General features: G+C 34.3%; 3 protein-coding genes and 1 long non-coding RNA gene across 4 annotated transcripts; 3 read left to right on the top strand and 1 right to left on the bottom strand.

The window, feature by feature from the left end:
- Positions 1 to 4,574: 4,574 nt before the first annotated feature.
- LOC132052220 (large ribosomal subunit protein eL28z-like) lies at positions 4,575 to 8,144 on the top strand. The gene is made up of 4 exons (XM_059443645.1): positions 4,575 to 4,720; positions 4,800 to 4,963; positions 7,063 to 7,226; positions 7,832 to 8,144. Exons 2-4 carry the CDS (start codon positions 4,816 to 4,818, stop codon positions 7,949 to 7,951), a joined length of 432 nt encoding a protein of 143 aa, XP_059299628.1. The 5' UTR covers positions 4,575 to 4,720; positions 4,800 to 4,815; the 3' UTR covers positions 7,952 to 8,144.
- A 1,658-nt stretch (positions 8,145 to 9,802) lies between these two features.
- Positions 9,803 to 12,131, top strand: LOC132052219 (ESCRT-related protein CHMP1B-like). Its single transcript, XM_059443643.1, has 2 exons — positions 9,803 to 10,220; positions 11,589 to 12,131. Exons 1-2 carry the CDS (start codon positions 9,966 to 9,968, stop codon positions 11,943 to 11,945), a joined length of 612 nt encoding a protein of 203 aa, XP_059299626.1. The 5' UTR covers positions 9,803 to 9,965; the 3' UTR covers positions 11,946 to 12,131.
- A 9,434-nt stretch (positions 12,132 to 21,565) lies between these two features.
- Positions 21,566 to 22,860, bottom strand: LOC132052218 (dof zinc finger protein DOF3.1-like). Its single transcript, XM_059443642.1, has one exon. The coding sequence runs from the start codon at positions 22,483 to 22,485 to the stop codon at positions 21,910 to 21,912; it is 576 nt and encodes a 191-aa protein (XP_059299625.1). The 5' UTR covers positions 22,486 to 22,860; the 3' UTR covers positions 21,566 to 21,909.
- Positions 22,861 to 24,529: 1,669 nt separating this feature from the next.
- Positions 24,530 to 25,247, top strand: LOC132054557 (uncharacterized). The gene is made up of 2 exons (XR_009414324.1): positions 24,530 to 24,808; positions 24,984 to 25,247. It is a non-coding gene; the product is annotated as an uncharacterized LOC132054557 (long non-coding RNA).
- Positions 25,248 to 27,325: the final 2,078 nt, after the last annotated feature.

Here is a 27,325-nt window from a genome sequence, read left to right as displayed (position 1 = left end):
AACTAAAGGTTACAATAATGCTAAGTGAATCTCAAAATCCATCAGTGATTATGTGTTTACCAATTGTAGGGGTGTAATAATATGAAAATCAGTCAAGTAAACCATAATGAAATATGAGTTTATGATTTGGAGTTGGCTAGTAATGAGACTAAGATACTTCTTTGTGAGTATTGAGGTTGAGATAAAACCAACGTTATTGTGGTAGCCAAGCAGCATTAGCCGTAGTGAAAAAATAAAATTTCAATGGCAATAAAACAGATCTGGTTGAGACATAAAGTGATAAACAGCGTTGTTGTGAGATGGAATTATTTCCATGAATTATGTGATGTCTGAGGTGAATTTGGCCGTTTCACAAGACTAAAAGAAACATCGACGGGAACGAGACTTTTGTCAATTGAGAAGATCAACAATGATGGTAACCCAACCTATGTGATTGAAGATCCCATGAATTAGGTTCATATGGGTAATAACAAGTCATTACTTGATCAAAAGTGCACTATTAAATTATGTCCCTTGCTATGGTGTATGAATATAGTGCAGTTCTGCAAGGCAAAGTGAGGGATGAGTTATAAACTCTTCATCCATTACCATATCCTTTATAGGTGGTGTATTGTTCTGCAGAAAACACTTGATGGGAGGATCTATATGAGTGTGGAGTGGTGCCGCTCCTATGAAATTGTGACGGATTTCTAGAGCACTCATTAATACCAAAGACACGCGCAGGGCCTCTTAGCACAAAATAGCGATAACAACAAAGACTGTGCGAGTATAATGTGATAGAATAAGACCGTGGGCTCGCAAAAGAATTCTTGGTTCATAGAAGTTTTTAAACTTCACCAATTATTCCGTAAGTATAATCTTATTTCATCTAAGTCTGGTTCATAGTCTACGCGACACCAGATTCGACATTTTACTCATATGTGAAAACCCAGCAAAACTTACTATTTCACCCATTAAAAAAAAATCTATTATTTAATATTCTTTTTGAGATATGTGGGGGATTGTTATGAAAATAATTAGAATATCTCAAAAAGAAATGCTTAAATCCATATTTACTAAATAATATCTAGCTTCATCAAATATAAACAATTAATTTGTTTTCATTTAATGAGTCTTATTGCTTAAAATGGACAAATGTTCAACAGTCATTAAATTGTTTAATGACCAAAACCGTTTTTTGACATTAAGGCTAATGAATGACACGATTATGATGAAAAATTGTTTGGCCATTGATAGCTATTGGAACGTTTGTATTGGTTAATATATAAGCATGATTTCAGTGAATGGTTTGAACTAAGAAAGACTTAAGTTATTTTCTTTGGTGGTAAATAGAAAATAAAGAAATATTCTTTCTTCTATATTATGTTGTGCTGAATTTTCTTTTTTGTGAAATTTTTGTTAGATTCTGGCTCCTAGTTTTATACTAGAAGAGCTTGTTGAATTCTGGGAGATACACTCATACCGGGTGAAATATCCTTAAGGACAGTGTCTTAATTGACATGCCTCAAGCTATAAAGAATTCCTGCAGTGTTCGTGATCAAGTATTTTCCGTAAGATTTCCAACATTCTTTTCGTTAAAATTCAATCTCATTCTCAGAATAAATTATTTGTCTCCTTTTAACTTACAATGTTCTATCATTATCTAATATTCCATCAATTCAGATAATTTTTATCTTTTAATTTAAATTAAATATTATGACATAGACTGCTAATTTTCAAAATAAACTTTTTAACTTTTTATAGCTGCAATTTAGAACTGTAAAAAATGTAGGATACTTATTTAAAAGATGTCATCCCTCAAAAATACGTAGGATTGTTCAAACTTTAAAGAAGAGAATAGGGTGTAAGGGGAGGCGTAACTTTTTCACTTTCTTTAGAAACGGTTAAGGAAGAATAATATGTAATTAATTTAGACTACGTTTTCCTGAAAATAAGGAGACAAAAAAACGTGTTTTATAGATGTATCATGTATGTATGTGTTTTTTTGTTTGTTTTTGTTTTTTTTTATTTTTTTTATATTTAATTATTTTAAAATTTAAATTCAAAAACAATAACAAATAACTAATTATTAACTACTTAACTATTTTTTCTCCTAAAACTACCACGCGTCATTATCCTACGCTGACACTTGTCAAAATCCTAAGGCAAACTATCCTCTTTTTAATAATAAATATATAGATTCAATTTCCTATTTTTATCTAATACGAGATTTATCTAAAGTGTAATACGAATTCCTTTTTTGGAAGTACGCCAACCCAGAAGCTTGTCAATCAATCTCTTTAACCAAACTTTTATTGGTCGCCCAAGTACATAATACTTATTGTACGCTTTGGCTACTTAAGAATCTCTCTCAGGCTACACCAACGAACTAAAAGTGTGTGTATTATAACATGAAGTTGTGTAATTTCTTATGTAGTACTATTTTTCTCTCTCCATATTTGATGTAGGATTTGTTGGGAAAAGCACAAAATAAAACCAGTACAATAATAAATAATATTTTTTATTTAGCAAACTAATACTACTGAAAATATACTTGGAAAAATAAATATTACTACGATAATATATTTTGTAAATATGACTTGAGTCGTGCTAGAAACATTCTAAGAAACTATTTCAAAGTGTAAAATGTTTAAGGATTAAACAAGTCCTTCTCTAAATTTAATTAGAGAATACACGGAATCGAGAAAATTAAATAATACCAAGTTTCAATGAAAACAAACAAAAGATCTATATATGAAAAGAGTAATAGTGGTTAAAGAACTTTTTATAAAAAAGGACACGAAAGAATTAAAGTGGAGTACGAGATTAGCTCTTAGTTGTTGGATAATTATTGTGAAAACTCTAAGCCAATTTATAGTAGGAAGGTGGTGGAGTACTTGGCAAACAAGTATACTTGCCATCCAAGTACACGTACTTGGTAAACAAGTATCTTGCCAACCAAGTATTAATCTTGGCCAATAAGTAAATTGCCATTTCTCCAAGTAATACCAATATATAAATTATAAAATATTTAAAAATCATTAAAATATCACTACAGGATTTGCATGAAGTAACATATATATGCACAATCTCTTTGGAAGCTTGTCTGCCTAGAAATAAGTTTTTCTCCTTCACACATAAAGGACAATTACGAGTTGAAGTGCAGTTTACAAGTTTGCATAACGATTAGAGTCCCGTGAAATTCATAAGTATAAGATTAGAGTTTACTCAATGGGTGTAACCAAAAGTAAAACTTCAAACCACAATTTATGAGTTTCAATCAAAATAACCTTTATAAAAGATAATCATGAGAGGAATTCTCTCATGCCCAGATATAATTTTAATAAAAGAAATGATCCTATGAAGATAATCTATATTATGTTTTATCGACAAATCTTCTATGTTATTTTTTACTGATCCTTTATGAAAAAAGAGTTACGCTAAAATAATATTTGTAATGAAACTACAATGTTAAAACTCGCACCTTATAATGACTTGTGCTTAATCGGGATTTTTCTATTTCCTGTATAATTTGTATGAAGGAAAATTTAGTTTTTTGATTCATTACAAATTTTATTTTAATTATACAATCTTTTTACGAGAAATTTGTAAAAAATAACATATAAGATTTGTAAATAGAATACAAGAAATTCTTATAAAGTTAATTTCCTACTTTCAAATTGTAAGTGAGTAGAGATGATAATTTCCTCAACGGAGAAAAAATAAAAAGAAATCTAGAGAGAGGGCAGTTCCGGTAATATACTGTTTAATTCTCACTTCGAGAGAATGATTTTTAAGGGTAAAAATCATTTTAGTCCTCCAACTTTACTTTGAAAATCAAAGACCTCCCCCAACATTGAACAATCGACATTTTCATCCCATTATCTCAACTTCCGTACATTGACCGGTAACTTTGTATTATTTGATTTTCATCAAAGGGGTAAAAGGAAATTTCACTTATATTTTTAATTAATTAGTTAGTACCCTAATTAACAATATATAAATTTTCCATAGTTTTCTCCGTTAATTAATTCTAACACTTTCTGCCGTCTTCAATTTTTCTTCATAACCTAAGCAGTTCTTCATATTTTCAGAGCACCTTTCAAACCCCGAAGGTTACAAGGGTTTGAAAGGTTCTCCCAAAATATGAAGAACAGATTCAATGGAGAAAAATTGAAGACGCTCGTAAAGCGTTAGAATTAATTGAGGAGAAATCGTAAAACATTTATATATTAATAATTAGGGTATTCACTAATTAATAAAAAAAATAAGTGAAATTTCCTTTACCCTTTGATGATCTACAAATAATATAAAGTTATCAATGGCCGGAGAAGTTGAGATAAGAGGATGAAAATGTCGATTGTTCAATGTTGGGGAAGGTTTTTGATTTTTAAAATAAAATTGGAGGACTAAAATAATTTTTACCCGATTTTTAATGAATGGAAAAGGTGATCATTTTAGTCGTTCATATACAATACATAACTGAAAAAATTCTTATTGTTAAGGATAATTTCAGTTACGTTGTATATATGAAGAACTAAAATGATCATCTTTTTATATATTAATGACTATTTGGGTTCCATGATATTACCTAAAGGACTAAAATAGTCCAATCCCCATCCATTAAGGACCATTTTGATCATTTTCTCTTCCAACTTCCCCGTAGGGTTTACTGCCATCATTCTTTTAAGTCCCATTGCATCCCTTTTGATATTACCTACAGACCCTTTTGCTTCTCTCGGTAAGTCCCAACATCGATTAATAACTATACATATTAATAGATGTGATTTGTTACACTTACTTTGTGACTGAATTAACAGGGTAGGTGTTGTGGAAATGACAACAGTTCCAGGGCAACTAGTTTGGGAGATTGTCAAGAAAAACAACTCTTTTTTGGTTAAGGAGTTTGGTAGTGGTACCGCTGGTGTTGTCTTTACCAAAGAGCCTAATAATCTTTACAATCTTCACTCTTATAAGCATTCTGGTTAGTCTTCTAAACATGTTCCGCTACTTTTGTTGATTTAACAAATTTGGTTTTTGTTACTAATGTTGGTACCTTGAGCTTCTAGAGTAGTACATTGGGAAATGTTTAGATGTGAGTTTTATGTTTTATTTGCTAGAACTTTGTGTTCGAGCTAAACCTGGTAGCTGTTTTGTGGAATGTATTTTTTTTTTCTTCTGTGTAATGTAATGTGAATCATTTGCCGTGACTTTTAGAAACTTGCATTTACTTTGATTCTGCAAATATGTATGTTCAAATTATATAATGTACTTCAGCTGTTTTTCTGTATTCCAGTAGTATGTTTTATGAGGGCAAGCCGTGGCGTAATGGTTGATAAGAAATGGACCTTGGGCTTATCTCAATACCAAAAGCGAGGTAGCTCATGAGGTGGGTTTTGCTCAACATAGTATTTAAGAAATGGACCTTAAATTGCTCAACCTAATATTTAAGAAAAGCTAGCTTATCAAGAATTGCTCAAGATGATGGAGTCATGGAGTCTGCTACTCATTTATTTGTTAATTGCTCTTGGAGCATAGCAGTTTGGGATGAACTCAGTCGCTGGTTGGGGCATAGTCTTGGGCTGAATAATGTCAGGATATCTCTACTACAGATTAAAGGAAAGCATTGGAAAAAGTTCCAGAAAGAGGTGGTTGCTGCAGCAGTTGGAGCTTGTTTATACTATACGTGGATCGCAAGAAATGACAAAATCTTTAAACAACACAATGTACAGGTAGATACTACAGTTCAACAAATCAAAAACGATATCAAAGAAAGAGTGGAAGCATTTAGCAATACAAAATGGGCAAGGAGATGCAAGGGATTTATACCTTAGATAGTTTCTGCAGATTTTTGTTTTCTAGGAGTGAACTTTAGGTTGTTTTGTTGGTAGCTGGTGTTTTCTTCTGCTTGAGGCCTAAAAGGATATTAATATTCATAACTCAATAAAAAATGGACCTTGGGCCTATCCCCCGGATTGTCAACATATTTAATAACAACTTGGTTTGGAAGATAAGACACTAAAAGTTGTAAAGCTGGTCGTCTTTCATAACGAGCCATTGAAGCAACGGATCGTGCTATAATCGGGCACTTTCATCGGGCGTGGACAATTCACAAAAATGGTAAGATATGGTGCATGATCGTGAACAATATAACATGGGGTCAAACATTATGTAAACAAAAAATTGGGATGCGTCTCGCTCTGCTAAGAAATCCCACAATGTGGGGTGGGGAGGAGTAGGTGTACACCTTACTCACCAAGGTAGGACTGGACCACCGTCGTGATAAAAAAAGGTCGGATAAGAAAAGCGAATGGAAATAACATGGGGTCAAAGGACAAACATTATGTAAACAAAAAAAGGATAACGAGACTGGGATGGTCTCGCTCTCGCTAACATGATAAGAAAACATACCCAAACCATCTCGATCTCGACTTCTCGCATCTTGTCTTCCACCGAGGCCACTCCCACCTTGTCCCGAATATCCTCGTTCCTAATCCTGGTCACTCTCGGTGTGGCCACACGTCCATCTCAACATTCTCGTCTTGGCAACTTTCATCTTTTGAACGTGAGAGATGCCAACACTCCGCCCCGGCAACATAGTCGGTCTAACCACCACTTTGTAGAACTTGCCCTCAATCTCGTTTTGCTACCAAGATAAGAAAATTAACTATGGGCCTAAGTCAACCCTAAAAGCTAGCGCATGAGGGGAGGATTACTTAAGACGTTGTAAGGAGCCTAGAGTTTAATCCCACAACTGGTGTGAAAAACTCAACAATGCTAGAGTATCTTTTGTGGTGAAGCCTTTAAGGCTAGTTCCAAATATACAAGGGGAAGGTATAGTATTTGTCCACTCTCACCCTTCCCCCCTTACCCACACTAGGCGGAGAACACCTGGCATGTGGGATAAGCCCGTTATAGTATGTCATATGGAATTATTCTCACATGAAAGAATAACTTTAGTTTTTACTAGTCGTTGAACAAAAGATTGCATTGCTGAATGAGTTAGATTTCTAGTTTTAGTGTTTTAGTTTTCCATTGCTCACATTCAGCGTTAGTTAAACTGCTGCTGTTTTGACTTTGTAGGCCTAGCTAACAAGAAGACTGTGACTATCCAGCCTGGGGGCAAAGATCAATCAGTGTTGCTTGCTACTTCAAAGACCAAGAAACAGAACAAGCCTTCAAGTTTGCTGAATAAATCTGTAATGAAGAAGGAGTTCCGACGCATGGCCAAGGCTGTATCAAACCAGGTGATTACCCCTGTTGACCAGTAGAATCATTTACATGCATTTGTTTGGTTTTAAGCTGCATTTTAGTTACTTATATTGATCAAGGGTTAGGTGTTTCTCTCTCTGCTAGCTTCAAAAGGCTTGGGCTATGTCATGGAATTTGTCGTATGACATTGTTATTTTGGATGAATAGGAGTTGTAAACCTCAGATCCTAGAGAGATGGCAATTGGAGTGATTTGAGCATTGTAACATGTCTGGTTACTGAGTAGTGTTTACTTTTGGTATTGCAAATTCAATCCTTTTGCTATCTGATGAATGTGCACTTGCCCTTATTGTTTGATTTAATTATAAACGGTTCCTTTCATTTGCCACATTTTTTCTTAAGGATTTTTCTCATTATTCTGTCAATTTGCACGATTTCCTTGGTAGACTGCTGTCTCAATATTAGTTTTGCTTGAATATTACATGAGGACTACATTTGTCGGAATTAGGCTTGTACTCGAAAGTCCTTTGTAGCATTAGTATCTTTTGTTAGGTAATCTGATTTATTTTCAGTGGTTCTTCTTTGTCCTCGCTCTCTCCATTGTTACAATCTTGAATTTGCGCAAAACTTTATGTGATACAGGTAGCAGATAACTATTACAGGCCAGATTTGAAAAGGGCATCGCTTGCAAGGTTGAGTGCTGTGAACAAGAGTCTCAGGGTTGCGAAATCTGGTGTCAAGAAGAGGAACAGGCAGGCCTAGAGTCCCATTTTAGGAATGTTATGTTGTATGAGCTGCAATTGATTTTTTTCCAATGTCCTAGAGTACCTGAGTTTTGCTATTTGAGTTCATATTTGGAGTTTCTTGAAGTAGCTATTTCAATGGATATCTTCTAGATTTTTGGGCTAAATTATACGTTCAATTTGAGAATTTATAAAGATAGTTGTTTGAAACCTGTGCTTTTGCGTGGGAGCCATCATTCTTATACGTAATCCGTAATCGTAGTCATTTTATTTTATTCATTAGTTTTATAAGATGTGCTAGGAAGTGATTAATTACTTAATTCCAAATGTTACTGCTTCTGAAAACGTTAGTAATAAATTTATGATGTTACTACAACCACTAACACAGAAGTACACAAGTTTCTAGTATGATAATTTACAAGTTTCTACTTTCTAGTATGATAATTTTTGTTTTTGTATAATTTTTGCTTTTGTATCTTCGGGTTATGATAAACACGTAAGATATTCTTATGGTTTATTTCTACGGCTAAAGCTGATTAGTCGACTTACGTGAACATGGCCTTGTTTGTTAGCTGTCTTTTTTCACTATTAAGGAAATAGTACCGGGTTATTGACAATGAAATATTGTTTTCCCATCTTTTTATCAAGTGAGAAATTTAACCGTCAAATTGTACCCCCTAGTCCATGTAATGAACAACCAAATTTTTTCTGATAACTGAACTACTGAAAGCATATGACATTCGTTTTTGTCAAAGCATATCATGATTTGGAATTCCAAATTCTAACTTTTTGTGGAATTTGAAATTTGAAATCATGATATGAAGTTGAAATTTTGTGCAAGTTTCATAAACAAACGCCAATTTAAAATCAAAATATGAAATCACAATTTCAATGCATTGCCAAACACCTATTAAAAGAAATTTTTTCAAAGATAGCTGACTGTGGTTGACACGTTGCTACTGAAATAGGCAATGGCAATGTGATTACCGTGGAGAATATAAGAGGACTACAAAATGACAAAAACGAATCAGATGGGATCACTTTGTCATTCTGTGGTCCTCTTATGTTCTCCACAGTAATCAGATTGGCATTGCCTAGTTCAGTAGCAAAGTGTCAATCACAGTCAACTATCGAAGAACAAAATTCTTTTAGTATATGAATACCCCATGGATTTTGCGATATCTGCTTGTTCAGTGCAACTCTTTGACAAAAACGGATCTGATATGCTGTCATTTAGAACGGTGGTTCATTACATGGACTTGGGGGTACAATTTGACTCTGAAATTTCTCATCAGGTTTAGGATGATAGTTTGAGTGTTTAACAGGTATTCTTGAGCCAAAAAAAAAAAAATACTCTTTCCGTCTCAATCTAAGTGCCTTAGTTTGCTTGACATGAAATTTAAAAAATAAATGAAGACCTTTGATTCTTGTGATCTTAAATTAAAAATGCTTAAAATAGCAATAAGTCTTTTGAATTTTGTGGTTTTAAACTTATTAGGTAAGATGTCTGAATTGTTAACTTACTAAATATAGAAAGAGACACTCTTTTTGAGACAGACTAAAAAGGAAAGTAAGATACTTAAATTGAATCGAAAAAAATCATTAGAGATATTTTTAAATTAATAGGCGGATAGAGGATATTTGTAAGCTATTTTCTACACGTTGAGGATATTTTTGTCCTTTTTCCATATTAAAATTACGGAAAAGGGCCAAATATACCCTATACTATCAAAAAGGATCAAATATATCCCTCGTATATTTTGAGTTCAAATATATCACTATTTTACTTTGCAAGACAAAATAAGTAACAAAAACGTAAATAGAAACCGAACAATTTGTGGGCCCATGATGGATATTCGTAATGGGAGATCAACGGTTGCATTTGTTCCTTCTCCTACAAGGTGAGTAGCACATCCAAAATCCACAAAGAAAGAAATTTACAAACCCTAACTTCACAAATTGAAAAGGCGATTCATCAATCAAAGGATAAAAAATCCCCAAATCGAAGGACTCAATCACCAGATCATTTCAAAATGGGAAACGCAGAGAAATTAATGAATCAGATAATGGAGTTGAAGTTCACATCAAAAAGCCTTCAACGGCAAGCTCGAAAATGCGAGAAGGATGAAAAGGCTGAGAAACTCAAAGTCAAGAAAGCAATCGAGAAAGGAAACATGGATGGCGCTAGAATTTACGCCGAAAACGCTATCCGTAAACGCAGCGAACAGATGAATTATCTCCGTCTTTCCTCTCGACTTGACGCCGTTGTAGCTCGTCTAGATACTCAGGTAAAGATCTATCCAATATATAAGCTTTGGTGCACGTAGTTTAAGAAATTACTAGTCTTAAATTTTAGAGATAAACTTAACTATCATGGTGAGTTTTCTACTTGAATTATCACTTTTTCGTGAGTTTTCTACCTGAACTATTAGGTATTCAAATTTCCTACCTGAACTATTACAAACTCTTTATCAGAACACGCTTACTTGAGCTATCACCATCCTTCAGGTAGGAAAAGTGAACAATTGATAGTTGAGGCGTGTTTTGATAAATAGCTGGTGATAGTAAACTCACACACATGATAGTTCAGCTAGGAAACTCACGAGAAAGTGATGTAGTTCAGGTGTGTTTTTGATCCTGGACTACATATGTAATATACTGAAGAGTTAATGGTCAAAAACACACCTAAACTCTTTCTTTTTTTATCCTCCTTTTTGGTTAGGAATACAGGACTTTTAGCTATAGGCTCTAGTCCCATTTCAATGATCATGTATCAAGTTTGGTATGCCAAACTCAAGCTGTATATTTTTGCTCATCAATGATCAATGGAGGAAGAGTTTAAATGAAAAAAAAAGGGGAAAAAACTCTTTTTTGTTTTGCAAATGTCATACCTTACCTATCGATTGTTCTCTTTACCTACCTAAACTATCACTCCTTTTTTTTAAACACAACTGAACTGAGTTAGGCAAATATTTGAAAAATCAGTTGACGACAGGCGCAAGGAGGCCAATTCTGCATCCAGCATACAGGAAATAACTAGATCGTTACTTAAACAAACATAAAAAAAAGGTGGAATTTGATCCTGGACTATATCTGTACTACTATAGTAGATTATCTGATATTCAGCCTAATATGGAGGTCGAGGATTAGGATAGAAGGTTAGTAGTTAGTTGAGTGTTGTCTGGCTTTACTGCGTGAAGGGGGCTTGGTGCACCGTACATGTTTCTCCTTGCATACCAGTAGCATTAGTACTAGTATTGTGGTTTCTTGTCATTCGATTTCTGTTATTACTTGTTGTTTCTTGACTTGGTTATCGCATTATTTTGTTGTTGTTACTTTCCTTTTTCTGAATGCCATGTAATGATTTCTCTATTATTTGCTATGTCTTTTTTACTTGTGTATTTTTTTTTTTTTTTAAAGACTGCTTTGATATGTGTTACTTGCGTCAAGGGTCTTTCGGAAACAACCCTCTACCTCCATGAGGTAGGGGTAAGGTCTGCGTACAGTCTACCCTTTGTGGGATTACACTAGGTGTGTTGTTGTTGTAGTAGTAAATTATGTGATACTTACTAGACTGTAAATTTAAAGAAATTTTATCGTGTATAAATGTTACGATGTGTATTTACTGTGAAATTCTGATATGTCTGTGTATGCAGGCGAAGATGACGATGATCAGCAAGTCAATGTCCTCGATCGTCAAATCACTGGAATCTTCACTCAACACAGGGAATCTACAGAAGATGTCGGAGACGATGGATTCATTCGAGCGTCAATTTGTGAATATGGAGGTTCAAGCTGAGTTTATGGAGAGTTCTATGGCTGGAAGTACTTCCCTGTCGACTCCAGAGGACCAGGTTGGCAGCCTGATGCAGCAAGTGGCCGATGACTATGGACTCGAGGTGTCGGTGGGGCTTCCTCAACCAGCCGCGCATGCTATATCTTCTAAGAATGAGGAGAAAGTTAATGAGGATGATCTTTCCAGGCGTCTTGCCGAGCTCAAGGCGCGTGGGTAATTGAGAAACTGAAGATTCTTCTGTTAATACGGAAGCTTTGGTATTGGTGTAACGTGATATAGTATGTGATGTTTTATCTGTTGCATGCTTAAAATTGAACAACTTTTATGTACATTTTACTCTCTTGTGATTGTGTAGTCAAGTTTCTTTACCAATTGAGCTTATGAAATCTGTATGTTTGTGTTATTAGACGATTCTCACCATTTTAAGCCCACTTATTTAGGTAGGGATTCACAAAATGAAGATCTGGTTTTTTGGGGTGGGGGAAGAGGGTAAGAATTCTCCATTTGATTTATTATAAGCTTGAGTTTGTCATGTCAGCTAAATGTTAGTAGTAGTTTGAATGGTCATACCATTTTTTTGGTTCTACTGTCTGTGTGAAGTTGATAACATGGAAATTGAGTGATATTGTCGAATTTTAAGGACTGCTTTCATTTTTAGATGGAGGAAAAATCGTAGTTGATGAATCTGAGAATTATGAAGGACGGCCCTAAGTTTTTCATGGATAACTTTGGACTGTTGGCAAGTGACAACCTTTATATAAAGTTCTTTGAAAGTTGATATTGAATACAGCTTGAAAATGTTGCACCATGGTGGAGTGGCGGATTTAGTGTATTATCATTTCACTAAAAATCAAATATTTTTGTTCATGTTATCATTTGCCTTATTTTGGTTGCATTTGCATGTCTGTGACAGAAAGGTAGATAACGTTTCTGTTACCATTCTCGAAAGAAAAGAATGGTAGATAACGTATTCAGGAAGGAGCATTGCATTTCCTTTGGCAACTGTAGAAAGTGGAGGATCTTTACTTTGACTCGATAATAAGTTACTAACTTTGTATCCTTTCAATTAATTTTCTTAGAGAGCCAATTTTATGCTATCATTCTTAATAGGACTATCAGGGATCTACTCCAATTATACTGTTGAGAATCTGTTTTTGAGAGATAGATGTGGGTATTTTTTTTTTTTTTTTTTGGGGGGGGGGGTGGGTGGGGGGGGGGGGGGGGGACATGTCTGATATGTTCACAAAGTAACCAGGTCTATAGTGTCGTGCAAACAGATAGCTGATAAGTGAAGAATATTACTGGTGTTGGGTTAAAACAGCCAACTTTACATGCTGTTTGCAAGAATGCCCTTCTCAGCTCATGAGTCACCATGATTTGTTATACTCAGTGATAAACTGTACTTTTAACAGTTCAAGGATTGGCAAAGTAAAGAAGTTATTGTGCAATTCTGCATAGTAGTGGCTGTAGAGTGGAGGCAAGTGAAAGATTTGGTATATTTGACTATAGATTTTAGACTGAGAAGGATTAGAGATGGCTTAGTAGAAGGCCTATTTGTTGGTATGCATTTTATGTACATTTTAAGAATGAAGTGACATGTGTACTTCTATATCTTATATGTTTATGTGTCTCATCATTGATAGCCTATTCCTCTGGCGTTGCATCCATTTAAGGCAGAGGTGTTTACAAGTAGATTTGGAGATGTGTTTGCTAAATTCTTCTTCAGGATAGTAGCTGATGCTTAATGTTCAATTTGAATTGATATTGGCTGATTTTGTTTATTACCTAACACCACCGACATTTGTTGAGAATCTATGATGCTCTGCGATTGTGAAGATATACAAGTTTATGGAGTCTAGCTTTTCTCATTTGGCCTTTGCTTTTGTAAAGGTAAACTGAACTGATTTCATAGTTGCAGAATGAAAGAAGGGATGAGGCTGTGGTTGGCTTTGGTGTTCACCCTGTTGTAGATAAGAGGTGCACTATACGTCTAAGTTTCTCTAATGCTGAACTACTGTTACATCCCTGAATGCTCAAAGTTGTGTGAAAGATGTGGGATTAAAAGTAGTTGATTATCGAGTTTGATACTCACATAAGGTGAGTGTTGTTTAATTAAATTTGTGTCATCCTTAAGGCTCTCTAAATCCGATGATTTGAACTTCTGAATTAGTTGTGGTGCTTAGGGATGATGATGACCGTTTACAAACTCTATATACCAAAGCAGCAGAGAGTATCTTAACTGGAAGTCTAATATGTATTGATTTTTCTGAATTCAATGGTCTATATTTCTTTGAAGTAGGTTCTTATGGAAACATGAGATTTTTTCCACATTGCTAGGGAGATGCTCTGATCAGCTCGTCAATTTGCTTTTGTGGTTGTGCCCCATCTATAAATTTTGTTATTTGATTGCTGATATATACTTTGGTTCTTTATTCTTTCCTTTATGTAACTCTTCGAAAATCTTGTTGTGGAGGAGTTAGTAAAATGCCGCACCTATTCAAGTAGTATAATTGAAGTTGTGAGGCGTAGTCCGCGTACATTATATATCCCAACTGTGTACCAAGCTAAGTTACTCGGACTCTTCAAAAGCGTTGCTGCACCCGTGTCGGATCCTTCAAAAATACACTACTTTTGAACGATCCATCCCGCACCCGAGTAACATTTTAGGAGAGTCCGAGTAACCAAGTTGGTTGCTCCACCCTAAAGGCTATCATGCAACTGTTTGACTGCATTCTTTTGGACTGGAACAAATTGAGCAAATACATTGAGGAGGATATAGAGTACATAGCCAGAAAGCTGAAGAGAAATGTAAGACAACTAAGTAAGAACTTAAACTGGCTGATATTCGTCCCTTCAAATACCATTCTCTTATTTATACTCAAATGTCCAGTCCAAAAAGACGGGAAAACAAGGACCTAATTGGAATCCAAAACTCAACTCTTACTATATTTTAACTTGCCAAAATTATATGATCTGTGTCTCTTGGTGATAAACAAGACAAATTGCTGTAGATAACAAGAGGGATGAAGTGAAATGCAGACGATTGGTATGAGGAGTTTTAATACGTCGATTTTAGCAGAGGAACCAACAAGGGTTGTGGTGAACAGTGAAAACCTATCCTTAATCAAAGGTCTCGTGTTCAAGCCTCCCCCACTGTGGGATTACCTGCGAAGTTGGATTTAGTTGAGCCCTTGATACCGGCATCAAACAACTTTTGTTACGGTGATTTCCCGTGCAAATGGGCTTAGCCCCACGGTTTTCATCCATTTAAATATACGAAGAAGACGTTCAACATCTACATATATACATAATAAAATAATTTTAACTTTGAAAATACACTGTAATTTTTCGCCGAGGGGGTTCGGATCCCCTTGGACATAAGCTGGCTCCGCCCCTGAGTCAGACCCCATTCTGAGAACCAGACACCGGCGGAAAAAAAAAAAAACAGGAAAGAAGCTGCAACATGTAAGTGGGGTCCAATTACAAGAACCTTCATGGTGACTGAATTTTGCAATAACAGGACAATCTCAAAACCAGTTTATCAGGTTGTAAACCAGCAGGATATGAGGTATCCATTTTCTATTCGCATCAAAATTCACAAAAGCAGGATCATCTTTTGCCAACATATTTAGTGATATCACAATGTTTCAAGGTCAGTTCCAATTCCAGAATAATAAACTTCTTGTATCAAATCCTCATGTTTTCTTTTTCTATTTCGAACAACTGGGCGAGTTTGTCTAAACTCACCCCAAAAAACTGTTCCACCAAAAGAGTGCTTAGTGAAGGTAAATAACCAGGCAACACCAGCTCACAGTAAAAGAATAAAAAATCACTGACGAGAAATCAAAAAGAATTTTGCCCACTAGTATACTAGTATTGCCAAAAGCTCATAATAAAAGCATCTTGCCTCTGATCATAATCCACAATTCCACATGCTGACAGATTGAACCATCTCAACAAAACAACTAACATTGACTGTATAAGCAGCACAGATGAACAAACTGCAAAACTACGAAACTGTACGGGAAAAAAGATGCATATCAAATAGAAAAAAGAACAACAGCATGAAGAGGTTGCTAACTGGAGGTAAAATAACTACTCATATTTTCTCATACTATGAGAGGAAGTTTCACCCTTAAAGAAGTACTTCTACACATCATAGCTCCGCTTTGCATAGTTACTCCATACTCAACCAACACGGAAAAAATCAAGGAAACTTTATATTAATTACATTCATTTAATGAAGTTATTTGACTCAGAGGCTGCATTCTGGTGGAACTTGCAGCAAGATATCTGCATTTGTTAAAAAGTAATTTCTCAACTCTTGTAGCTCCATAAACGTAAAATTTTGCAATTTAACTTCCTTTAAGTTATGCCTCCAACATCTCCAAGGTAGAGATGCACAACAAGGTTTCTCATCTTCACCTGCGGCATCTCTGTATATAAGCTACAAAACCAGGAAAATTAACCAGTAAGAATCGTATATGCACAGAGGCGATAAACTGTTTTCATAACACCAATACAATAAGGTTTAAACTTTAAAACTCTTTGATATCAGCTCCTTCTCTATGTGCACCAGATGGGCAGCCGCTAGTAGAACCTGTAGCTATACCGGACAGGAGGATGATCAAGAAAGGAAACAAAGCAATGACTCAAATTCTCGTGCAATGGGCAAACTTATTACCAGAAGAAGCTACTTGGGAGGATTTTCAGTTCATACAATCACAGTTTCCAGATTTTAAGGCTAACTAAGTCTTGTCCTGCAGGAGTAGTTTGTTTGAAGGAGAATGGAATGTCACAATTGTGTAATTGTGATGAATTAAGTTTTAAGTATTAAATAAGTCATTTAAGTCCCCTAAGTCTAGCTATGTCTCTTTTAGTAATTTGCTTAAGTTAGTTATTAAATAATTGCAGTATAGTCCTCAATTCAGTTATGAATGGGATCCAGTGTCAGCTGTATTTTCTTTATATCCGTTGGATTCTGTACTGAAAGGAATCAATTAAAAAAATATTCAGCCAAATCTTCTCCTCTCTTTCTTCTCCCTTTCCTCTAACTCTCTGCAAATTGTAACAAGAGAATAATCTCCTCTTGTTACAATCTCTGCCTTTGTCGAGTTGCTAGAATTTGATCCACAGTGTCTTTTGACTCCGTGAAAATTTTATTACCAAAATCTAAGTAGGAGAGGGAAGTCCAAGCATTGTTCCAAGCATTAGATAATATACTAGTTTTGGCAGCATCTTTAACAAGAAGGAAAGACAAAATATGCTGCAAAATTGGCTCTGGCAGCTTGGAAATTTGATCTGACCCTTTCATGGCTACCAAAATATAGTTTTCTATGACCTTTTAACAAATGGAAGTGCCTGCCACAGAATAAATAAAGAAAGACTACATATTTATATGAATGACACGCGTCCTAAACCAAGTTATTAAGGGATTTCGGAATTGTAAAAAAAAAAAAAACCCCACAAGAAAAGGGAAAGTCAAGAGCAAGAGGAAGAAAAAGTCAAATACTATAAACTGAGACCAAACAACTCTGCTCCTATGTTATATTCCTATGTCACCTAGCTTTTTTCGTTCCGACTGGGATCTCTCATGGATTTCACCACGTCATAGAGGTGAAAAATCAAGTTGTTCATAAACAAACGAAAAATGGCTTTTGTTCTTGTTGGAATAAATAATTCAACGTGGTAGAAAACCAAATTTGATTAGGATTTGGTATTTTAATTCATGTCTGGTTAGAACTTATATAAGAATACATTTTCATGTTTTGAGTTAATGTAAGTTTTGTACTATAAAAGGATGCTGCCAGCTATTTTCATTGCAAGAGAGACCATTGAGATTATAGAGAGCAGAGATTTATGAGATTGTTAATGCAAAGTTCAAACGGTTAGCAGTGTCGGATACCGTTACTTTTGGGGATTTTCAGTTTTATTTCTAATTTAGTCCCAGCGCTTATTCTCATTTGCTTTTCTAGATACTATTTTTCCTCCGTAAAACCAATTGATCATTGCAAATACCAAATGGTATCGGGGAAATTGAAGAAACCCATCAAAATAAATGAAAGGGAGATTTGCACATATAGAATGTTTCAGTATCACCATATAAGTTTTGATCCTGTTAAAGAAAAATTATTACAAAAATATATTTGGTGCCAGTTTAGTAGCAAAATTCCAACAAACGACCAGATTTTAAATTGACGACAAAACTTGTCTTGTCACAATAATCATCGGGATTTATGGCCAAATCCTGATGTATCACCAAAATTTTAGCTAAACGATCTTTTGACAAAACTTGTCTTGTCACAAATTCTGAATTTGTGGTCAAGTCCTCACGAATCGCCATAATTATGATGACAAATCCTAACAAATAGTTAAAATTGACTACAAAATCCGGATGAGTCACCACATAACTTGTGGTATAAAAAATTCACCAATACGTTTTTGCTTCAAAATTGATCCAAATCAACTCAATATTACTCCAAATTGATAAACAACGTTCTAATACCAATCCCAACAATGATTAGATTTAACGTAATTCTTCAATAATCAACAGACTTACTTTGTCTTCTTCAACAATATCTTTTCATACTCAAAAAAACTAAACAATGGTATTGTTTAATTTACAAATTCAACCAATTCAAATCATTTAAGGATAGAGAGCATAAGTTCAGCGGAACATTACCCACTGAATTTTAAAGCAATGAATGCTTAATTTTCTACAACACATAGAGAAGAAGAATTCTGGCGGAAACCTAAAATTGTTAAAAGATTTATGAACAGGGCCAAAAATTAAATGAACGTCCACACGCAGCGTAAACTAAATGAAAGTTAGAGACCAATAATTCAAATGTAAGAAAAAAGGATAAGGAGCGTGATACTGAAGGGCCGACTCACTTTGTTAAGAAAATTTAAGACTAGTGACTTGTGGCAAATTGGCAATTGCTTATTAGCTAAGTGATAGGGACGAGCCATTGGAAGAAAAAACATCAATAACACTAGTCCCTCAAGTCATAAATTTCCTGGGCAAAACTGGAATTATGATTAGTGTAAACTTGAAGCAATGAAAGGCAAATCACTAGCTTATCCTCCCCCATCCCCCCCCCCCCCCCAACCTAGTTACTAGTTAGTGGCACAATACCAGGGAGAAGTCAAGGATGAATTAGCTAATGTTAGACCATTGAAGTTGCGGATTTAATAGAATCAGTAGCTTTGCCGCATACCATAACCCTGTATTGTGTTATGAAACTAACTTAATATACAGGCCAAATGCATAGGCAGCCCCTCAAAGTTGTCAGAAAATTTCATTTTGGCACCTCAACTATGACTTGTTCCTATTAGACACTCCAACATCTATTAAAGTGTGTCTTTTAAACACATATTTCATACTTTTAAACTAATCTTGATGCGTGGATACTATTCTCTTCTGAAACTAAAAACGAAACCAATAAAATTTTTACATGTCAGCAAAAATATAAAAAACTGTACACGTAAGGATAAAAAAAGAAGCTAATACCTAAAGTAATAAAATTAGTTTTCTTATAATTTCCCAACGCCCTTCCACAGTCTTCTCCATGCTGCCCCACCCTCAAGTTCGTCGTCCAATCTTCTTCATTAAAAAATATTTCTCTTTTCTATCCCCTCCTCTCATCTCTTTCTATCGAGAAAAACATAGTAAGACAGACACCTACATAAAATATTCGCGGTGAGAAGAACTAATTTTCGGCGAGCATACTGATTTTTGTGCGTCTTTATTTTTGCATGGTACTCGACTGTACTGGAAAGGGAGGTCCTGGTGTTGATTTTTAAAGTGAAGAAGTCGTGAAGGGCTTTCAAACGTGAGTTGTGGATAAAAAATGATGGTTAGCTCTGTTTTCAAATTTGAAAATTGAAGAAAAGTTGGGCAACAATGGTGGAACTAAGAGGGGATTAAAGGAGGAGGAAGATAGGTGTGTAGAGAGAAAAGATGTTGCGTATTTTTTTTTAGGCATTTCAACATTTTTTTTTGCATTCACGAGCTCAAAATGAGTGAAACTCATGTTTTCTGCCATTTCATCTTCTGTGTCCAATAGACACACTTTAACAAATGTTTGAGTGTCTAAGAGGAACAAGTCACGATTGAGGACAAAATGAAATTTTACAAAATGACTTTAGGAGGCACTTTTATGCATTTGGCCTAATATATGCTATAAGTTATCCAAAATCTAGCAATCAAAATGGATTCATGTAGTCCAGAATTCATGAACTTAAAATTCTGGATTTATCCCTTAACACATTCATTCTGACTTCATGTCACACACACGCATACGATAATGTCACACACACCCACATTTTTAAAATAATTTCTATGACATTGGGCGATCAGGGAAGGGGAAGAGAGAAAGCAGATTGTGAGAATTGAACTACGTACATCCGTTGTGTGAAAAAGTTTCACTGATATCACTAGACTCTAAAACAGATGGTGTGTGTGTGTCTATATATATATATATATATATGGCATTGAGGGGGTGTTGTAATAGCACCCACTATTAGATGGCAAGATTTTAGCGGAAATGACAAATAGGTCCACTCATGTGGGTTGGTTTAAGTGGGAATCAAGTAAATTCCCTTAGTGGTCCATATATAAGAGTTGTACATCATGGTTTGTGGCCCATCTAAGAGACACACTTTGATCGAATTGCTTATTTGACAATTTTAGTTGATAATCATCACATCACATGCTGATGAGCAGCTCCACCAACTTCCACATCAAGCTTCTACATAATTGAATCAATTACCTGTTTGCACTACAAGAGGAAGTGGAAAAGGGAAATATTTTCTTTTGCCACGAGAATTTTTCATTTTTTTCTGAAAAATTATTTCACTTTATTTGAAAATCAGTAGCCATAAAAATTTCAAATACAACTTGAAGTTGTATTTAGAATTTGAAAATACCTAAAACCTTATTTTCATTTTTTTCACTCAAACAACCAAATATTCTTTACAAAAACTATAACCAAACACAACTCCATCTTCAACTCTAACTTCAAAATTCCAAATAAAGTGAAAAATATTTGGTTTTCATGGCCAAACGCCTATTTAAAAACATACTACTCCATAATTTGTATACATATCTAAATTTAAAACTAGCCAATACGGTCCAAGCCGATTCTAACTCATTTGGAATTGAGACATAATTATGGTAATGAACACGCTCAAACCCATTGCAATCGATGGATATCACAGAGACTTAATAGTGTGGGACTGAGGAAGATTACTATATTAATTATTGCTTACTTGCATGCGAAAGAAATCTAAAGGGGAGACAAAAAAGATAAGATAGAATATCCCAATAAGGCAAAAGTTGGGATCCTGTCTAGCCCTTCTAAGACATTGCAACAAGTATAGAACTCTTTAATATTGAATTTGGGATCTCCATTGTCCTTTTCCCCTTAACTAACCCCGTCATCTTGTAGATCCATTTTAAACACAAACAAAAAGAAGAAGAAGAAAAAAAAAAGATGAAATTACAGCGGTCTCAAATATTTATTACATCATCAATACATAAACTCATACTGTGCAAGCAGCACTATTACATATTACGGAGAATAAGGCTGCCTATCCACTATGTAGCCATAGCAGCATATACGTCTGCGATTACGTAACGTAGTGCACCACATACACTGTATGCATTTGCCTACATTATTGGAGTAAGGGCAAATCTGGGGTAATCGTCATCAATGATCAATACACCATAACAACCTTTCAAGTGATGAAAAGAAAGTAAAAACAATAAAGCGATGAAAAGAAAATGGAATTAGGTTAGAGATGCAAAAAGGAATAAAATATCAGCACAAAAAAGAAAAGGAAAGAGCTTCATAATTTATCATTTCCCTCAGGAATAACATACATGAAGTTTTAAATCACACACAATTATGTACTACTACGTGTTAAGCATTACACAAACAAAACTAGTGTTATGGCCTTACACCTAATTTTCAGAGGTTAAATAGCACTTCCAAAATTCACGCAACGCACAAGCTTTAAAATTAATAAGCACTTAGCAATAGTATAACATATGCTGATCTCAACTAATTTGGAATTGAAGCCTATTTGTTTATGCTTAGCAAATTAAAGGATCAATGCATTTTCTTAAGTACTATAGTACTGGTACAAATTCTAATAAACACAGTAGTAGTAATTAATTACTGAAAGCTTGAACCTGGGGTGTAAATAGCAAGATCAGGCCAACTATTACTACCATTCCAACAATTAGAATCTTCACTATTCTGAAAATTCCCACTTTGAGATGCAGCATCTGAGCCCGAAACAAAGCCCGGATTGGGCCCGTTGGTATTTAAAGTTTCTAACAAGTTGCCCATCTCAGGCCCGTTTGACAACAATAGCGAGCTGAAAGGCCCGTTCACATCAAGAATCGGGCTATTCTGATCAAAAACCGGAACAACAGGTGTAGCAAAAACCTCTGTTTTTGGATGTGCTGCTGAAGTTGAAGTTGAAGATGAAGAAGAGCGTTTACTATTTGTAGAAGATGATCGTTTCGTGTTCTTACGAGAGCTACCACCAACTGGTATGTTCCTTAAAATACCTCCTTTAGTCCAATACCTTTTACAATTCTTACAGAAATGACGTGGCTGAGAAAGGTTGTAATTGTTGTAGTAACAAAACTTTGTGTTAATTGAGTCACATCTAGGACACTTCAAGATTTCTTGATCGGGGAATTGAGGCTTGATCTGTGAATATATTGATGATTGGTCTTGCATATTGTATGTCTGTTGACTATAAAAGTAACAATTTTTTGACTGATCCCACTAATGAAAGGGTACTAGTATACCAGGTTAAGGTAAGATAAGGGAAATTTTTGTATAATAAGACCAAATTTGTGGTTCTAGAGTGATTTTGTGGTTTGGGTTTTGTTTGTTACTGAGAAGAACGAAAAAATTTGCTACTTTTCACCAAATAAATGACTTGCTACAGATTAATTCTCAGTTGAGAATGACGACCAATTTATGTACATCCATAGAGAAAAAGAGAGATGTTTCCCCTTTTCCTTTTCCTTTTGCTTGCTTCTTTTAGGCTTATGGAATTTGGAATTGGGAATACACAGTGTTAGTGCAGTCTCTCTCAAAGTTGGATTTGGTGTTAGATAAAGAGGACAAATTTCACTTCTTTTTTGATTTTTTTATTTTAAGGACAAATTTCACTTTATCCCTCGAAAGTGTTTTTTTATTTTTTTTATTTTGTATGTGAAAAGAAATCCACTCGGCAGTGGCAGAGGTAGCCCGTCAGACGTGAGTTCAGCCGAATCCAGTAGTTTGGTCCTAATCATATATTTATATTAATTTTTTTATCAAATATGTAAATTATTAATTTAAAATTCAGTAACGTTAAAGAATTAAAATCTCGAACTCACAAACTTTAAATCCTGTCTCCGCCTTTGTGACCCCCTGGTCAATCTTTTTTCGGTTGCAAAAGAATGATATGATGAAAAGTTGAACAAAATGATTTCAGAATCTTCTAGGTTAACAACGTAGTATCATTATTTTTAGCACTATCGAAGACTTAGACAAAGTGATGATGAAATATGGTTTCTAAAGCGAGAAATAGATTTCGAATCCAATTTAATTTCATAAGCTAGTTCATATCAAGAATTTTGGATATATTTAGCCATTGATACTATGATTAAAAAAAACAGATCCTCCTACATTTATATATAAATCCTAGTTTATCAAGAATACACAAAAAAAAGCACTTCAAATTGTTGATTAATCGTTAGAGATGGTTGTTTAACACCTCTAAATTATGAATTGCCCAAGATCATATGAAAAAACTCATTTTTAAATTCCAAAACAACAGATTCTTTTCGTCAAAAATTTTGCCGGACAAAAAAGTCAATAAAAAGCTATTCAGTCTCCGCTTTTACTTGCCCATTATATTGAAAATCACTTTTACGTATCCAGTTTAAAAAAATGAAGAGATAATTTATCATTTTATACTTATTTTATTCTTACTATTAAGTACTGTAGTTATTTCCAATTCATTTTCCAGAACATAATAATTAGGTGTGATATATTATTTTATTTATTATTTTTGAAGAGGTGTGTCAAGTCAAACAGTAAACATGGATGGAAGAAATATACTCTTCTATCTCAATTTATGTGGCAGTGTCGGACTTCGAGAATCACACGAGTTATCCTCTTATCGCAATTTTTTATATGTGTTTTAGATATTTTTAGTTATTAATATTGTGATATGTAGCACCTCTACGTAGTTTTCAAATCCAAAATAATAAATTTTACTTCAAAAAGTTAAAAGATTCAGTGTCCACATTTTTTAGCTGTTGCTCCAGTTAAAAGCTTTATATCCTTAGTTTGAGGACTATTCTTTTGGTGCAATTGCCACTGAATTTAGGAGGTATGTTGTTTTCAACGTAAAGTTTAAATGGTAAAGTGAAATTTACTCGAAAATAAAATATAATAGCATTCTTCCACTCTTGTCGAAGAAAAAGACAACAGCCAATTCGTCAACGAAAATAAGCGTATCCAATTCAAACAAAGAGACAAAAGGTCAATTCTCGTCATCAATTTGTTCACTAACCTTAAACAAGTGATCATTATCCTTGTTGCTCTCTTTGCTTCTTTTTCTTCTAAAGAAAAATAAAATGCTCTCCCCAAAAGATTTTAAAGGATTTTATTTTTCTAACCTGCCATATTATGGTCATTCGAAACTTCCCCCTTCTAAAAAATCTATATATATATCTCTTGTGCGTGAGCAAAGTGATGTGTGGCACATTTCATTAATTATTACTATTTATCTTTTTTGTTAATTTTTTGAGCTTTTTGGTCATTGTTTTGTCAAATTCTCTTTTCCCAGATTTTTTTTTCTTTTCATAAGTACCATTTATCTGCTACATTAAGAAGAAACTTAAATGTCACTTTAAATTATTATGCGTTATGACTTATCTTTGCATCTTCCACTGCCGGTTACATTTCCTTTCCAAGCTAAGGAAGGTGTCTTTTAAAAGCTCCTCCGTATTAGAGAAGTCCAGTTGCCTAGATCTTTTCCAACTACAAATACTTAAAATAAGTATAGTATCTGCTATTACTTTTTTCTTTTTCTGTTTTCATTGATTTTAGTTGGAAATATTATGCTTTTGATCTTTGCTTGAGGCTTCCTGTTAGTTTGTGTGTGTGTGTGTTTTCTTTTGTTTCGTTTATGCTTTCTCATATTTTAGTGACTTTAGTTGTGTTGTTTTTTGCAGGTTAGTGGTAATTCGATCATTATCTTTTGTGAGGAGTAACTTGCTTCTCCTTTTTCCTCCAGTTTTCTTTTTCTTTTTCCTTTCTCATTTCTTTCTTGATTTTCATGTAGTAAAGTTTCTATACCTATGAAAAAAAATCAATGAATGATCCCTTGCTGTAAATTCTAGTCAATTTGTTATAGTTTGTGGAGAAAAAAATACACCTCTTTTACTTTTGTTATTAAAGCAAGTGGAAAATCTATATTTACCATGCAATCATTGACCTATTACACCCCTTTTATATTCCTAATCGGTAGTGTAATTTTTATTTTTTGTGAAAATGTAATTTAAATTTTTGAAGTGAGTAATGAGTGATAACGACAAGGTGGAAAAATAACCGGAGAGCAAAATGGAACAAATGAATAGGAAGAAAAGGAAAATAAGATTGGGGATTGGGGGAGAGAAAAAAAGGAAATATAGAAGTCAAAAAGAAAAAAAGTATTTAAAAAATTTCCATTTTATCTTCTTCTATTCTTTTTTATGAGTTACATTGATTCGTCAATCCAAGAAAATAATTATTTATTTTATTTTCTCTACTTAATTTTTTTGTAAAATCATTTAAATTTAGCATTATACCGAGCGCTCACCAAATTCGCTCGTAATATAGAAAGGTTAAATTAACTAAACTCAACTAATTTAAACTTTAGATGTCATTGATTGGCATCAATCAAGATTTGGAGGTGATGGTGAAAATAGGGTGAAAAATGAGTGATGCATGTGCTTGATATCCAATGACCAATCCTTTTAAGATGAGTGAAAATTCAAAGGGCATCTTGACAAAAAATTGTGCCACTGTTTGTGTCATTTTTGTCGCGTGTAAGAGATGTCAAGGAATATGTTTAGTCATAAAAGATATGATGACCATGAATCCTCACTGCTAAAATAACTTAGACGCTGAATTCTTTAAACAATAAGGGCTCGCCGCAACTAATTCTGGGATTAATTATTTTGGGATTGTTATCCCACCTTTTATGTAGGATAAAAAAATACTATAATTCCCAATTAACTTATCTCGGGGTTAGTTATTTCGCGATTTTATCCCAACCAAACGTGAGATAAGGCGATACTAAATTTTTATCTCAGGACTACTTTTGCTTATTCATCATACCAAACGATCCCTAAGGCGCTCAGCTTAGTTTAGAAATGAAGTATATGGAGTATTATATTCGGATACTCCATTAAAAATCAATCAAGCTAATGAATCTTTGTCTTGTGCATTGCTTTTCGCCAAGCTTAATCCAGAACAGTGTCTAACAATTACATCCTCTCTAGTCCTTATCTGTCGCTTTAGTAAAAAGAAACTTGTTTCATAACAATCACACACTAAATATCAAGAAGGTATTACTCTCTCCGTTTCAAAATGTTTGTCTAGTTTTTAACAGATATGGAGTTTAAGAAAGTAAACAAGACTTTTGAATGCGTCGTGTTATACTAAACATATATAGAATGTCTGCAAAAATGTCGGCTTTTTAATCTTGTAATTAAAATTTACACGTGAAATGTTAAAATTATGGAGTTTTCAAAAAGAAAAAGAGACATTCTTTCTGACAAAAAAGAAAATAAGACAAATATTTTGAAACAAGGGGAGTATTATTCTGTTTTTTATTTCAAATTACATGTGTCACTTAATAATTAGTTCATGTGATACGTTTGAAGCGAGTGTGTCTCACGCATTTGGTCTCGTGGACCCGAAGTCCGCAAGACATACACATACCTCTATCGTCTATCAGCTCACTAATTAAGATGGAATTGCTTAGTGACATTGATATGAAGTTTAACGTTTGATTCTATGTTCTCATACAGTGCTACGCGTTTTTCACATTTGGATGATCATCGCGGGTTGTATAGAGAGAGGTCATTGTCAACTGTCAAATCCATTTGTGAGCAACACGCCTCAGTTAGCATGCACTTGGACAATTTGCGCCATAGCCATCCTGTCAACGACCACCAGGAATCATTTCTGACAACTACTACATGCTGCTGATTTCTTGTGATTAATCTTTTTCAACTTGTGTTTGTCGACAATTTTTTATATGATGTTGGAAGAGTTAATTTCACATTAGGAGAGAATGCTAATGTGAAGGCATTCTTGGTGACATGATAATGTAAAAATTTCTTACATTAAGATGTAAAACTTACAGTAACTCTTCCACAATTGTTTTCCCCCATTTTTTTTTCATAAAGGAAATCCATATTTTCAATACTTTAGGGTATCTAAATTGCATTAGCTTTAGTTGGACTATCAGATTATCGTAGACTGACTAGTCCTAATAAATACAACTGGTCCTAATAAATACCAACAT

Source organism: Lycium ferocissimum, chromosome 4 (genome assembly GCF_029784015.1).
Source record: "Lycium ferocissimum isolate CSIRO_LF1 chromosome 4, AGI_CSIRO_Lferr_CH_V1, whole genome shotgun sequence".
In the NCBI taxonomy this organism is placed as follows: domain Eukaryota; kingdom Viridiplantae; phylum Streptophyta; class Magnoliopsida; order Solanales; family Solanaceae; genus Lycium; species Lycium ferocissimum.
Note: the sequence above shows the minus strand (reverse complement) of the source record. Positions and strands in the feature narration are given on the sequence as shown.

Coding starts and splice junctions, on each gene's coding strand:
- LOC132052218 (XM_059443642.1), bottom strand. CDS start 22,485: ATGCAAGACCAATCATCAATATATTCACAGATCAAGCCTCAATTCCCC.
- LOC132052220 (XM_059443645.1), top strand. CDS start 4,816: ATGACAACAGTTCCAGGGCAACTAGTTTGGGAGATTGTCAAGAAAAAC. Junction 4,964..7,062: donor TCACTCTTATAAGCATTCTG/GTTAGTCTTCTA, acceptor TTGACTTTGTAG/GCCTAGCTAACAAGAAGACT. Junction 7,227..7,831: donor CCAAGGCTGTATCAAACCAG/GTGATTACCCCT, acceptor TATGTGATACAG/GTAGCAGATAACTATTACAG.
- LOC132052219 (XM_059443643.1), top strand. CDS start 9,966: ATGGGAAACGCAGAGAAATTAATGAATCAGATAATGGAGTTGAAGTTC. Junction 10,221..11,588: donor TAGCTCGTCTAGATACTCAG/GTAAAGATCTAT, acceptor CTGTGTATGCAG/GCGAAGATGACGATGATCAG.